General features: G+C 36.7%; 1 protein-coding gene across 2 annotated transcripts in view; it reads left to right on the top strand.

The window, feature by feature from the left end:
- The window catches only part of CDKAL1 (CDK5 regulatory subunit associated protein 1 like 1), a 390,007-nt gene that overhangs the window by 278,678 nt on the left and 95,407 nt on the right, over window positions 1-15,922 (top strand). For both annotated transcript variants that reach the window (XM_057424394.1, XM_057424393.1), the window contains exon 12: window positions 4,847-5,027. In XM_057424394.1, the coding sequence (XP_057280377.1) occupies window positions 4,847-5,027 (181 nt within the window). The remainder of the gene's footprint in view (window positions 1-4,846; window positions 5,028-15,922) is intronic.

Here is a 15,922-nt window from a genome sequence, read left to right as displayed (position 1 = left end):
CTCTCACCACTTATTCATTTCTAGGTGTGCTGGTCCTTCCAGCATCACACAAAAATGGGCAGTTCTTTACTGTAAGATGAAGCAGTTGCTTCTTTTTACATGGTCAGACCTGCTGAAGGTAATAGTGCTTGAATTGTTGGTTTGGTTCAAGATGACAGAGCATAAATCTGCTTGAGTAAATGGAAGAGATCTATCTATGTAAAAGGACATAAAGGAGAGAATGTCGAGGAACCGAAAGTATTAGGGCTGTTATCTGATTTGAGTATCCCTCAAATAAATCTTTTTCTATAATTCAGCAGTTCCAATGTAAAATGTTTCAATTGAGAGTCAACTGGGAACTCTTTTTTTCTTGGTTTCTAAAGTTGAGTGAAGATGGTAGTACATCTTCAGAGAAGAAATCTTGTAAAATTTACGATTGCCAGATAAAATGATTGCACAGGAGTTTGTTAGGATTATGAGGGTTTAAAATGGCTGGCAAAGTTTAAGTGATTTTATGCTCAGAAGTATTTAAACAGACTGACCGCTTCCATTTGCTAGGCTATAATGAGCATCCAGAATTCTGTATGTTTGAAGCAGCTTCTGGCTTTTTCAAAATCATTTTATCTTTCATAAGGAGCACTGTGTATTCTTGGTTCATGGAACAATGTGTTGTGGAGCTTCTTTATTGACCCTAGGAAACATTTGCTGCGGTTGAATTTTTAGACTTACTGTAAATGCATTTATGTAATAAATGTTACAAAATGCTTACTGGGGATGCTCATCATTTTTCTTCTTTATTTACTTCAGAATAGATAAACTACATTTCATTTCAAAAAACCAATTTAATATTGGCTGATGCACAAGAAATTGTTCTTGTGTAATTTTGCATCATATTTCATAGCTGGAATAATTTTTTAGACATCTGAATCTATGCAATAAGGAATTCTGTGCTGCTTTCTTTCAGACTGTCAGAGCAAAGGTCTCTTTAATTTCAAGTGTGTATGTGTTTTATATTTTTCCACAATTATATCTTTTTTCCACCCTTTTCTTTCATTAAGAAATGTTGTTTTGCATGTGGAACTAATTGTACTTATTTATGTTCATCAGTGCTTTGCGAAAGGCTAAGAGTTTGATTTTTATTCAGTAACTGGGTTTTATTCTGAGTGAAATCTCAAGCTTTTTTTCCCCTTTTATAACTACTTTTTAAGCAATATAATCAACTGAGGTATAAAAATGCACTATGCAATGTCATATTTCAGGCAGTCATACTGGATTGAACTGTAATTAATTGCTGTTGCTGAATACACTGTGGTCCTTATTCTCTTTTCATACCCTAGTTTTTCTTTGTATGTAATAATTCCATCCAGGAAGAAATCTAATTACTAAGATAATTAACACCTTATCACCAAATGGGAGTTCAGACATTTGTAGAGTTTATGAATTTTTAAAATATGTAATTTCCTTTTAACTGAATGACAACTGGTGTTATAGAGAAAAGAGCATATTGTATTGTATCTAGCTTGATTGGACCTTATAATTCATGTTGCTATAGAAACAACCAAACCTTTATAAAAGATGGTATTACTACTACCATTGGTAATAAATGCTTTGACTGTTGCCAATAGTGTCATTAAAATGGTTAAAATAACTTCATTTTAATGGTTTTGTCAAATGTAATGAATGTTCTGTTCATATTCTGAGAAATGGCAGCTGATGTTACGTGATACTGATTTATAATGTACTTTTTCTTCCATAAGCTTACTATTACCACATAATATATTTGTGATGTGAACAAAATCATGTTGCAGAATATAGTGCTCCTCTGTTCACTCAGTCCTTAAAGCTAACAAATTTTATTGTTACGTGATATCAAGCAGAACTTTGTATCTTGCAGTTTGTCAGTCTTAAGAAAGCAGTGGTAATTGAGACTGTTTAGCCAGCAGCTCTGGGGATTTTTTGCTGTTCTGTGCGCTATTCAGCTTGTGTTTCCCACTTACGACTGCTGGACCAAGTCCTTGAAAATGTTCAGTTTTATGTTGGTTTTGATTTGGCGTTCAAATGCCATGTTTTAACTTCATCTCAAGTGATGGAGTCTGAATTCATGAACTCAAAAAGGAGTTGAAAGAATTTCAGAAACATACAAAAAAAAAAAAAAAAGAGGCCAAGACATTTGCTTTACTTAAATAAAAAGGTGGGGGGGGGTTAAGTTAAAAAAAAAAGTCCCAAAATATGTTTACTACCATATACTGTTTGTATGAAGGCCACTGTGGTCAATATAAGCGATGCATGCTGTAATGTTGCACCTAATCAAATTGCTAAGAGCAATATTCTCTGCTTCCACTTTCTTGGGTCTTTAGCCAACAGATTCTCCTCGTCCAGTAGAACTCGTTGTTGCAGGAAGTTTTTCTTTCAGCTATTCAGAGTATTCAAACTCTTCACACACTTTAGCCACAACATTAATTTTTATGTGGTGATATACTGTCTAATAAGAAAACGGCCATTCAAATGCTTTTTTGGATTACATGCAAATTCATTATGTTGCATTCACAGTTCTGCTGTCTTTTGTCCTGATGAAGGGAAGAGAAGCCTTACAGCCATCTCCTTAGAGAAACACCTTCTTAAGCTCAGATGTTGAGCTTTGCTTGTGGCAGTAGTCTTTATGCTATTCACCCCTAAAAGAAGCTGTCTCAGTTGTTCCCTTGCCTGTAGCCTATTTAAGATGTGTAGAGTTATTTAGGTTGGAAAGGACCTCTTGAAGTCATCTCATCTATTCCCCTCATTTGAAACAGGGCCAGCTTGAAATCAGATACCACCAATATCTTTATAGGGTTCTTTTCCTCATAAATCATATTTTCTCCAGTTCATCAGTCTTACTGATAGTGTAGAAACAGTCTTATCTGTATCAGTAGGGAGCACTGAGCACTTCTGAGCACTATATATTTTTGCCTCTCTGCAGAAGAGGTTTATCACTATTCCCACTTTACACAAGCATGATGAATACCAAACAGTGCAGTGGTTTCACAGTCTTTCATAGGGCAGTGGTCATCCAGCTGGTAGGTGTCAGATTTAGAAACTGGAGGTTTTATCTCCTGGATCCTGCAGAGTGCTCTGTAAATACTGTGCAGTAATCTTGTAGGACTCATTTTTCTGAGCTGTATCGCAGAATCACAGAAGGGTTGAGGTTGGAAGGGAGCTATAGAGGCCATTTTGTCCAAACCCCTGTTCAAGCAGGGTCACTTAGAGCCTATTGCTGTCTGTATCCAGACAGCTTTTGAATATCTCCAAGGAGAAGGACTCTACAGTCCCTGGGCAACCTGTGCCAGTGCTCTGTCACCCTCAGTAAAAAAGTGTTTCCTGACACACGGAGCACAACACCTGAGCCCCTATGCCCTTGAATACTGTCCCCCCAGGAGCTCTGTTGTCACTTTTAATACTGTCCATGTTTCCACTTGCAGTATCCTTTGTGCGCACATGAAATAACAACAGAGAGTAGCAGTCAGAGGGCCAGATAAACCCCACAGCATCCTGGACCCTGGCAGACAGCAAACTTCTCTAGATGATTGGGTGGGTTGACAGATGGGTGCCTGTGTCCTCCTGCAGCAGGGACTCACCCATTACAATGACTTGCTACTTCTTCCTGGTAATCTTGTATGGTTTGGGGGTTGGGTAGACCAGATATTTTGCTTGTCAGCACATGTGTCCTTTTCAACCTTGAGGGCAGTAGGTGGGGCAGATTCTTCCTTTCAGTGTCAGAATTCACCAGCTTCCATCATTCCCTTTCTCCAGAGGTTTTACTTCCATTGGTAGTTGGGGTTGACAATACTTGCTTCTCTACAGCAGATGGGAGATGAGGTTCTTCAAGATGTAGAGTTGCAGAGAACATCCTGTTTATCTCCCTTTCATCTTCTCTCACACTTCACAGCCTGCTGACTTCCTACATAACTCCAAGACAACACAGCTCCTGCAGGACAAAGGGCCATCTCTCCTGGCATCAGAGAGAGCCCCCAGGGACTCCCTGCAGCCCGAGACACTTGCAGGGCTGCATGCACTGTCCAAAGCTCAGTCTAGGTGCAAGCCTTGACCCTAGCACAAACAGCTATTCCAACATTTACCAGGGAAAATAATCAGTGGCATATAACCACTATGTCTAAGATTTATACTATAGTGTGATCTCAACTGAGGCCCTCTTACTTCATCCTTTTCTGTGCGTCCTGCTGTATCTGTTGGCTGTATCTGCTAGCCAGGCTCTCTAAAGATGCATATTCAGTCCAAGTGGAACAGTTAGGAAACGTTGACCTTGCTAAATAACAGGAAAGCTTAGTGCCTGTGCATTTGTAAACTTAAGTATTTTGCTTTCCTTTTAAAGCAAGGCATAGGCTGATTTTATGGAGTACTGAGTTAGAAATTAACTTGGGACTAAGAGATGTCTTACTGGTTTCAAAGACAATTTTGTTCAAAATTGCTACGTTATATTGCATGCCAGTCCCTGCTTTTGGAATTCCTGTCCTACTTTGATAGCAGCATTATAAAACATCAGGTAGTTTACAAATTCTAGTGGGTAAGTAAGTCGCAAAAGTCATAAATTTTGTGGGTTAAGCAGTCAGAATCTGAGAAACTTACAAGCTCTGGTGAACACCTATAATTTCAAATGAAGGAGGAGTTAGTCCAGATGTTTTCTTCTTTCTGTCACACTCCTAATCCAATATTTGCTGTAATATCTTTCTTCTTCGTGCTCTTGGCCAAGTACCAAATGGTCTCAATTTCTGTAGATCAACTTGAAGAGTTGTAAGTCTATGTATGCTGGCTTTTAAGGGAGCAAAACTTTTACATGTCCTTAATTCAGTGTTCTTTTTTACTTTCTTTACAGAGTGCCTGGAATAACAATTGCTACAGATATCATCTGTGGTTTTCCAGGAGAGACTGATGAAGATTTTCAAGAAACAGTGAAACTTGTAGAACAGTACAGATTTCCAAGCTTGTTTATTAATCAATTTTACCCACGCCCCGGAACCCCAGCTGCAAAAATGCATCAAGTGCCAGCTGCAGTGGTAAGATCCGTTTTCTTGTGCCACTGTACATGGTGTACTCAGATGTCTTTACGTGCATAAAACATATATCTGAAAATGTAGAATTTTTTTTTTTTGCAGAACTGTGCTACAATTCAGTTAATTTTTTTTTTTTTTTAGTCCAATGAGTAAAATTATTGAATTGCCTTTAGAGGTTCGCTAGATCACTGAATGCATTTTCGTATATAAATTACTCTTCAGATTGTTAGGGAAGGTAAAATAGTGATTATACTGAAGTCATGTCTTCTTTCTATCAAATTTCAGCTGAATGAGTACCAGGAGAGGTATCTAATTGATTTTGCATGGTTTTTTTTTCCATTGTAAGACCTTTGAGACTCCAGCAGTCTCAAGCTTATTGTGAATAATTATGCAAAATATTAATAATATAGGAATGATAATTTCTGATTTATTTGTCTAATATCAAAGTTGAAGGCAAATTCTTCTCAAGACTGTCTTTATACACTGCTTATAAGCTCTGCTTCCTTCAGCCTGTGTTGAAGGCCATTGATAAAATTGGCATTAATCTTTCAGGTTTTAGGTGTTTTCCTTCTTTCTTGCTATTTTTGAGTGAGAAATGTAACTCTTCCTGACATTCTTGTATCAAATTCTCATAAGGAAAACAGCCTGTTTTAATATAGAAGGGAGATGGCTATTTGGTGCATTTTACTTGATATAAATAGCTGTTTATAAGCAATAATAACAGCAATCACGTCTGAAGGCAAGTTTTGATCTATTTTAAAAAAAATTGAATTTGTATTTTTTGTAATCTGAATCTCAAAACAAGAAAGCATACAAGACTGATGGCTGTACAATAATTCAACTTGTTATTTCATTATTATGGGCATAAATAGCATTTATAGTTCCTTTCACTGTAAGAATGAAAGTCAGCCAACAATGTAAATCAGTTTAAACAAAAAACCTTTTCTTTCAATTTATGTATCCTGCTACACCACTATGAAATCAAAACTACTTATCAGTAATTCTGTCCCTTCACATATACATCTGAAAGCAAAAGTATTTCTGCCTACTCTCAGTATATACCACAAATTGCATAGGATGTGTCAGCTGCTGAAGACATAAAATGCGATTATATTTGGCTCTTTGAATTTATTGTTTAGAGCTTTTACAATGACTGCTCATTTTTTGTAGGCTATCTCATAATGGGAAATACTGAGTTTTCAAATATAAATAGCTGATGTTGAAATAGTCTGCTTACTGTAACCAACTCACACTCTTGAATTATTTTTATTAGTTTTGAATGTATTTTAAAAATTTGAAAGTGAAAAAATACCAGTGTCATTTTTGGAAGTTAGGAAGCTTAAAAATCAAAATACTGATTTATGTCTCTGTTTTGTTTATATTCTTTCATCCACATGTACGCATGCTTATTTCACAGGAGGTGCAAAGACTAAGTTAATTTATCCTCTTCTGTTTAACTGGGTGCCATGGGAAGCCAATATGTGAAGACCTAAATTATTAAAAGAACATTAGCTGTTCTGTGGTTAAGAATGTTACTTGGAAAATGGTAATGTCATTTTAACTCAGTTTTACATTCTTTCTTTTTATTTGTAGAGCTAGTGCTTATTGCTTTCAGTTAATTAGAACTTTCAAAGAAGATGAGGCGTCTAATCCAGTGCTGATGAAAATCTGTAATTAATAGATTTTGTTTCTCTCTTTTCTCCCACCTCCTGCCTCTCCCCGTAGTTCTTAAAAAATCCCTTGTTATGAGATCCTTTTTTTCTTTTCTCTCTGGAGAGTAACTAGTCAAACAGAGCAAGAAGAGCTTGTGCTAATCTCTTATGTTTTATATTCACATTACTGCTAGAACCTGGTGGTCTTTCCAACAACATCAAGAATGGACAGGCATTTAACTTGTCCTTCCTTGCCTAGTGTAACATATATGATTCTTTGCTAGAAGGAAGTAGCACGTTGCCATCCATGTTATGCACTCTTACCGTGTCATCCTTTAATAAAATATTATTTGTCATCTTACTGTTAATGAATTTAATTCATTGCATTAGCATAGGGAGAGAAATAGCACATGAAGTGACATACAACTGTTACGTGCATCTGTACATGTGATACATTGTATTACCAGCCTGAACTTGTGAACTAATTTTTTTTTACAGGATGCTCATAACATAATCCTTTGTAGTGGGTCTGGCGATAGAATCTTGTTCTATGAAAATAATTTTGTCTGTATTATTTAACTGCAAATTGTGAACCAGTAAGCAGATTATTTAACAATTGTTATTCTTGTCTTTAGAAAAAAAATGTTGGGTCTATGTATGATGTTATTTTAGCTTTGCGTTACTTCTGCAATGGACAGATCTATAGCTATTTGCGAACTGCTCCACGTTACTGAGTTCCACTTCTCCAAGACAGCTCCAGTGATTCTGCCAGAGTATCACAGCTGCAACAATACATTTGCCTTGTTGATTTCTTTTAAGTTAGCTCGTTTTAGGAAGACCTTATGACTTTTAGGGACTGTCTGTAGAGCATTAAACATAGCAACATTTGGTGCTTTCAAATTTTTAGTGGATAGTTTTGATGGAAGTTGTAAATATAATTCTCTTTTTGGGGAAAACCCTCATCTGAGTTTGTCTTAGTAGAAAAAAAAAACCAAATGAACAGTAGGTCGACATAGAATCTTCACATAGATAATTTATCTTTGAAAACCTTACAGGCACTGATTTTTTTTCTAAAAGGGCAAATGACACTAATCCAGATGGACAGTTCTGCCACCATAAATTCAGAAAAAACAGTTAAGGCTGCAGGCTTTTCTTGTTTCTCCTGGAGAAAAAAATGTCCATGGAGAATCAGACATCTGTCTAAATGGTCTTATCATTTCATAACCATCAGTTAGGTTATGCTTACCATAAATGTTGTGTCCAGTTCAGAGAAAAGAGCACAATTAAGCAAAATGAGGCATGATTTTTTGTTGTTGTTTCAGGGTGTTTTAATAAGCAATTGCAATGATGCTGAGTCATATACATGAGAGTCAACATATTGTTCAGAACTTAAATGCTACTTTTCTTGGCTTTTACCCCTATTTTATCCACCTACTGCTAAATACATTGTTTCAGAAATTATTCTGGGTACTCATTATCTCCAGTAGGCTATCTGTAGAAAATTCTCACTCTAAAGTGTGTTAACTATGAAATGCTATTTTGTAGATTGTTGTTATCATCAGCAGCACTATCATCATCATTTTGGAGCTGAATTTCTCTGTTTCCCTATTGCATTCAGTTGTAAAAGTGGTAGTGCTGGTATTTGCATAACTCAAATTACAGACTAAAGAGATACATATTTTAATAAGCAGTGTAAGAACATGATTTAGATGTGATTAGTACGGATTTTATGTTTAGCTGCATTGCAAATTATCAGAATGCTTTAATTCTAAGTGTAAAAATGAATCTTTTTCTCTAAAATTAAGGATCCATAATACCTTATGTTCTTGATAATTTTTATTTCCCTGTTCTTTATTTTTTCAAGGCAACTATTGATTGTCTGGGAACTCTCTGTCCTTGAGATTTGTTCCATTAGAATTTGTGAAAGCATTAGGTTTCATGATCATCTCAGAATCAGCTGGATTTCCATCATGTGGAAATAACATGAAGAAATAGCCATTTAAAAAATAGGGATCTTGATAAAGTACAATTGGGTTCATCTCTACTGAGAATAGGAGATGGCAGCTGTTTTGAGGGCAGTAATGTGAATGCAGCTTCATGATTATGCTACCTTTAACTGCAGTGAGGATTCTAACGCTTCTGTATGTATTTTCAATAGTGTAATTAATCCAGTTTCAATTATTGGTGTAATTACAGTATTTTTTTAAAAACATTGTGATGCCTAGAGAAAAGATTCATTTCCTCTTACTATCTCTTTCCTTCTCTCTTTCTGTGTGTCATCAAATAATTACCTTGCTCCCAGACAGAAAATGTTATGTCAGTCAGCTACTGAACCTTTCCTTTAATTCCACTGAAGTGTGTCTCCTTGAATTTTTCTCTCTGTATTAGTTGTATTAAGCACCCTGCTTACTATACTGAGGTGAATAACAACTACTGTTTGATCTCAAAAATAATTTGCTTCAGGAATAGGAGTAGGTACAGGGTATTTTTTTTTACGGTGTATAGTGGGGAGTTCCTAAAGTCTTTCAGTACAAGAAGGGAACGGTGGGCATGCCATGACCATGGTGGACAAAGATGTGAGACCTTGTCTTACATCTGAAAGTGCCTACCCAATCTCCAAAAGCTCAGTTTTCAGCAGCCTTCATCGCAAGCAGTATTTGCCTCTCTGCCATCTGTCCATGCCCAAACAAGGTGTCGAGACAAAACTGCTCAATCTAAAACCTCATCTATTTACATCCGGGCACTTGTCTGTTAAATATACCCATTGTTACAAGAGAAAAAATAAAATAAATTCCATGATCAGACATTGTATCCTCCTCCATGTACTCTAACCATAACTTAGATCTGTCACTATATTTAACAATTGTAGAAGCCATACATAATGTGCTTAGAGTCTTTTCTTTCTATTAGGATAGCATATGCACTTTCTTGGTGTTGTCTACCAGACAAGTTGTATTTGACCAATTCTGTGGGAGCAAACCAACCATCTTGTATTTTATGCCTTTATGATGGCTGTTTATTTTTCTGAGGCTGCTTTGCTTTTGCTTCCTTCTAAGAGGTCTCCAGGAAGTTTCCTGACACCCTTTCATGTATGAGTGGCTGCAGATCCCCCATATCCATCTTAACCAGTTACAATTCTACAAGCACTAGAAATAGGTATTCTTGGGTACCAGCAGATATAGTATGATGTTTAGTTCCTCCTCTTGTAGGTGGCTATAGGTTTTGTAGTTCTGAATCTCCACACACAAACAGCTCAGTCTTCATTGGTAACTCATATGCTTTTACCTATTCAAAATAAATAATTACCTGTGTGTCACTAAACCATCCTTGGCTGACAATATTATCCTGTCAGGCAATATTAGCTGTTCTCTCCTTCAGAACTTTGTAACTCCAAGCAGCAAGACAGCATCTGGAATGGCATTGCTTGTGCAAAGGACTCCTTTTGCTCTTCTCACAACTAAAGGAGAGGGAGCACAGCTGAACCTTGCAGTTATACAATCAAAGAAAAGGCTAGTAAGCTCCCCATTGAGCAGACAATAAGGAGAGATGACAGTTCAGGGCTGCTCTAGCCTTTGAGCATGGTGCTTGGGGCACTAGTGGGTAGTGATGTGGCATAATGTCCTAGGGAAGCTATGGTCATGGCTAGGGCAAGCAAAGATTCTGCTGTCTGGGATGACCTTCATAGAGTTTCATGTACTCTATGATGTGTGAGGCAACCAATTGCACTGTTAAGTGCACCACTCTCATTTGCAGGTGAGACTATGCAGCTTTGGATGGTGTTGATTAGTTAATGTTCTTTAAATGCCCAAAAGAAAGGGACCATCTCCCTTATTTCTAATATTCATCAGCATAGCAGATTCAGTGATACTTATTACTTTAGCTGATGTTGCCCAGTACAAAGATCATACAATGGGAATATGTAGGGATATTCTTTTAAAAGTAAGAAAGAGACCTGGGGAGATCAGGAGGTGGGAGAAAAGGAAAGAAAAGTGAGTAGGTAAAGGAACAAGGCCACTTATTCAACCATACTTGTACTGTGATCTACCAATACTACCTCTGAGCTCTCTTGTTAAGTTCTGTAACTAAATGGCATTACATGACCTGGGAATTAGATACAGCTGTGATAACTGCTTCTGGTGAATCAAAGATGCTTGGCCCCTGATACTCCACATATGCACATGTGATAATGTATGGTGTAACATGCAGAATGCACTTCATGTGTAAGGAAAACCAAGACTGATTAATGTCTGAGTTTGACTGATGAACCTCTGTACTACTTTGTTTTTCTTCAACAGTATGGTTTTATTTATTGCTTGCTACTCTGCCAGAAAAAGACCTGAGTGAAGATTTTTATGGCAAGTGAAGGCTGGAGGGGAAGGCAGACCATGAAGGAAAAATCAATATATAATTCTTCATATTTGTCACTGAATGATTGACGTATTCCAAGGTAGCATTTTCCAGAAGATTTGTATGTGCTTTCTAGTTTTATTTGCACTGTGTTTCATAGTGTGGTTTCTTTGTGAGAACAGCATGTGAGGTACTGCAGAAAGCCTTGCAAACCATCAAGATACCTATGATTTCTCTTATCTGCAAGTCCACTCAGTCTCTGATGGGATTCATTTTGGTCGTTATAGCTGTGGGTAGGAAATCAGAGTTGGCTCTTTTCTGGATGCTTAAAAATAGTTTTGCATGTTTTCCTCCCTGTTTTTCCAGGAACTACATAAACTGTCTGACCTATGAAAGCCTGGTTCCTCCTTTTTCTCTGTTTAAAAATGGTCAAAACATTTGACTTCTTTTATGCTATATCTTTAAATCTACCATAGTGCTCAGCAGTCTGTGTGTAGCCAGAACTGCAAATTTGTGCTATGAATTCAAAGGAAGGTAATTACCCATGAATAAGTTTTTTGTGGTTAGACAAAGCTACTAAATAGATTTTTACAAAAGTTTAAAGACAGTTTTATTTTAGAGCTAGATTCAGCTCAAGTTCAAACCACTTGAAGTTATTTGACCAGCTGCTGAAATGAAAATCTGTTTTTGTTGCTGTGGGAGACAAGTTGAGCTGGTAGGTTTTAAAAGAGGTTGTACCCTTTTGGAAAGCTATAAATGATCTGCCTATGGAGCTGCTGAAAATTCAGTTCATAGCTGTTTCTGGGAATGAGTTAAATTGCACAGTCAGACCCCTGAGAAAGGGCAAGGATGTTTTGACTCTGGCCTGCATCTGTGGCTCTTAAATCCTCCACTTCAGGCACCTGGTAGAATTCAGTTCTTACAGTTAGACTGCCTTGCTTGAGTAAGCAAGTAAAAATTCAAAGCTAGACTGGAAATACAATTAAGAAACCGAGTTTCTATTCTTTCTTGAATTTTGCTTTGTTTTTCCAGCAGGAACTGATTGGAATGGAAATGCTAACAGCTTTCTCATAAACTTTATACAAATTCAATTTGAAAAGTTGAGTCTCTAAAGGTGATAGTACAGTGATGGTTTTGATCTAGGCCACGTTGTTAAGAAAAAGAATTAATGGGCACTAAAATAAAGGTGAGGAATGTAGGTGTGCAGGAAGAGGCTGAGTTACTTCTAAAGCTCACTGTCAAGCCAGAAATAACTACAGAATTTGCAAGGATTCTGAAACCGTCACCAACGTTTTATAATCTTGTTGGTTAGTGCTTTTAGCAATGTAATGTCCACATGTTGACCATCCAGTATAAAGAAATATTTTTAGGGAAGTGTAATCCTTTAAGATTTGTAGTGTCCACAAGTATTCATTACTCAGCATCCTTCCCCTGTGAGTCTGTCTGGAAATCCTGATGAAATTCTGAGATTTTTAGTTGCAAGGAAGCTGAAATAGCAGTAGAAGGTTTGTATGCCACATACTTCTGAACTGAATAGAAGGGAAGGAAGGTACTTTCTACAGATACGGTGGAACAGTCTTAGATTTTAAGGGAGAAAATTCAAAAGTCAAAAACTGGAAATGTAGTGTAGTGAAATGAGTTTAGTGGTGTCATAGAGGGTTTTTTCCTTTTTTTTTTTTTTCCCAGGCTTTTGTGGTTTAGCATCCATTGTGATTGCTTATAAAAATGCAGAAGAGTATATCATTTTTCTGTATTTTCTGCCTAAACTTAGTTAATCAGAATTTTAAAGATTATAACATTGTTCTTCAAAAGAACTTTATATAAAATGGCATCAGGATAAACACAATGCATAAATTTATTTTTCTTCTGTCACGTATAAAACATGGTAAAAGCTGCATGAATACATACATATATGGAGTATATTGGAAGCCTCTGCCATTAATTTCAAGGACTGAATCGGTAAGAAGTCATGAGGGCAATAAAAGCTGAAAATCGTTCGTCTTTTTCCTTTACCAGAGATTATGATCTATGTACTCTGATCTGGGGCTTCAACTTGGAATGTTACAGGAAGTTAAATGACTGTTTTGTAAACTCCCCTGATAGGGAATTGAAGCAAGGCAGAGAGAGAAACAATTTCTGCAAACACTTATTACTCATTAAGCTGTTGTTATTAGTAGAACCAAGCTGTTATTGTTAAAAGAAGGTAACTATTTGCACAACACATTCAGTTAGTCACTGGCATTTGCTCACATGCTCACTTCGTTGTTACCTGTGGACCAGCAGCTGGGAGGCTACCCCCAGGGTTGTGCTCAGATTTCACCCTGTGGCTTCAAGGTGGGTACTTGGAATGTCCCTCAGAGGGATCTTTGATCCTTTGGGTGTAAATGTAATATTGCAGTCTTCATCTGCATATAGGAGTCACCACCCTCTTGGATGTGGTCCGAGTCTCTTTGTCTGTTTTTCATCATAATGGCCTTGGGCAGATTGAACAGACTGAACAGACTGTTGATGTCCTGCCTTAGTTATTACAGATTCAGCATGAGTACTAATCTTCAGAGCTTATTAGTCCCTGGAAAATTTTCATATGCTGTGTTTTCAGCAGGTAATGTTCCTGTCTTTGGCCTGCTGTTTTCTGTTACAGCTCTGTCCAAATCCATAGATGCCTGTAGAACACATTCATACAAGTTTATATACAGGAGACCTCTCTGGCAACTGGATGTTACATGTTTTGTCCTTTTCCTTGGATCATAATGGAAGAATCAGGGAAGAAGTTTTAACTGTGTCTTTCTGTAACTTTTACTTCAATTACAGTTAAGTAACTTCTGTAATACTGGATTTTTTTTCTTTTTTTTTTAATTCAGAATTCAATACACTTGATGAACCAGTCTGCCCAGAACTGGAAACAGTGCCAGCAGTTTTAGACATGGAGTATTGCCCATAACTTAATCCCTGAAATTGAATGTATGCAGCAGAACAAAAAAGTCTATTAGTTTCAAAAAACCCCTCTTGGCTTTGGCAATTCTGGGCTTCCTCAAGTGAGAACATAGTTTAGATTTAATAGTTTGTGACTTTACACAGTAAATTAATTTGTATCATGGAGGTGACTGAGCTTGTCTATCATTTCTGAATCATGTGACATTTGTAATGGCCTATAAAATGTGCTTTGGAGAAAAAGGACGCTGAAATATCTTGTGGTGGGCTCTTGGTGACCCTTTCTTGAACTTCATCTGATAATTCAAGTACACTTCTTCAAGGCTTCCACAGGCAATAAGGTCACTGAGTGCCTTGGAGCTCCTATCTTACACTGTTTTCATTGCTGCACCTCTGATCATTGGGCTAAAAATCCATGTGGAACTTGGAATTGCTGGAAAACTGGAAGTAGGGTGGAGGACTGAGTAACAGATTAAGGTGAAACAGTGAGGGCAGGTTTTCAGTGTCTAATGAATTTGTGTGTCGTGAATACACGAGTGGTCTTTCCCACACAGCAAGCGCTTGACCGCCACGTACCGCTCAGTATTCATGCTACACTGTATCTTCTGAATCACTTCTGTTCTGCTCTTTTTGTTCTTTCTGGAATGCTGGAAAACCTGGTGCTTTCAAGGCTGCTATTGTGCAAGAGAGCACACAGATACCTCACCAGATTATAAAATGGAAAAGAGTGCACTGCAGACAGGTCAGTCCTTTATATATATATATATGTAAACCCTTATATGTCCTTGGGCTCAACATATGTATCTAAAAATTACATTTCATTACTAGCATGTAGTTTGCAGTTCATTCTGGTTTACATTACTGTACAACTGGGTGTAATATCTATATATTCAAAATCCGTCTGTCCCTCATGACCAATCACTTTATTTCTGATTTAGTGTCACTCTAATTTGAAATATGGCTGATACCCCAGTACAAGTTTCTGTCAGATACATTTCTTCTGCAAATCTTCTTGAGCTAAACAGTCCTCCTAATCAGTTACAGTGGCATCCTTAGAATATACCCACGTCATACAGATTGACACTTCAGTACGAATTTCAGACATAAAAATCTACCCGAAGTGAGACAGAGCATTTTATAAACTATACCAAATTTAAGGACCCTCAAAATGAGCAAATCTTGAAAGCCTTTTCTGAAATTAAGGATTTCTCTTTGAATGTCTTCAGAATAAATTTTGCATAATTTATCCTTTGCTCAGGGGGAGATTTTATTATGAAAAATGACAGGAATAACAAACAATCCTAAACCAAATTAAAAGAACTCCAATGGACCAGAAGCAATAGAATTCAGCAATATTTGTATAATACATGAGTTTGAACACTCTGTATTACATAGCTGGAATTACAGGGGTGGTAAGCAGGAAGAAATTTTAATGCCCGTAGTTTAATTGAAAATGGATCCTTCAAGAAATTATTTTCAAATCCTATACTGTTTTTGACAATGTGTTTTTCCATAAATAAGAATCTCTGTTTTAAATGTAAAATAGACTTAACTGTGGCTGGTTTTGTAGCTGTAATCCTGAAGACAGGATGACTTTTAACATTTGCAAACTTTTTCTACATTAATATGATTAGAAAAGGTGTGTAAAATTTTACATATTTTCCTCTTTTAGACAAAAAACATATTGCGTGTGCCATAAAACTTTGTTCTTTTTTTTTTTTTTTTAGAAATAATCACTGAGTATACAAATGACTAAAGAGTATAGAAAATATGAATTATGAATGTATAGTTATGTTGTTAATGGGAGTTGGAAAAAATGTCCACCATCCTGGAACATTGAGGTTAACTACTAGATATAACACATTGTACACCTACATTTTTCCATGTATGGATCAAAAATTATTAGAAAGTAATTTCTTAAACCAAGCTGAATAATGACATGCACATGTATTAACAGCTAAAGTAGAA

Source organism: Pezoporus wallicus, unplaced genomic scaffold (genome assembly GCF_028554395.1).
Source record: "Pezoporus wallicus isolate ANWC-B61680 ecotype Strahan unplaced genomic scaffold, APGP_CSIRO_Pwel_v1 contig_5485, whole genome shotgun sequence".
Classification (NCBI taxonomy): Eukaryota; Metazoa; Chordata; class Aves; order Psittaciformes; family Psittacidae; genus Pezoporus; species Pezoporus wallicus.
Note: the sequence above shows the minus strand (reverse complement) of the source record. Positions and strands in the feature narration are given on the sequence as shown.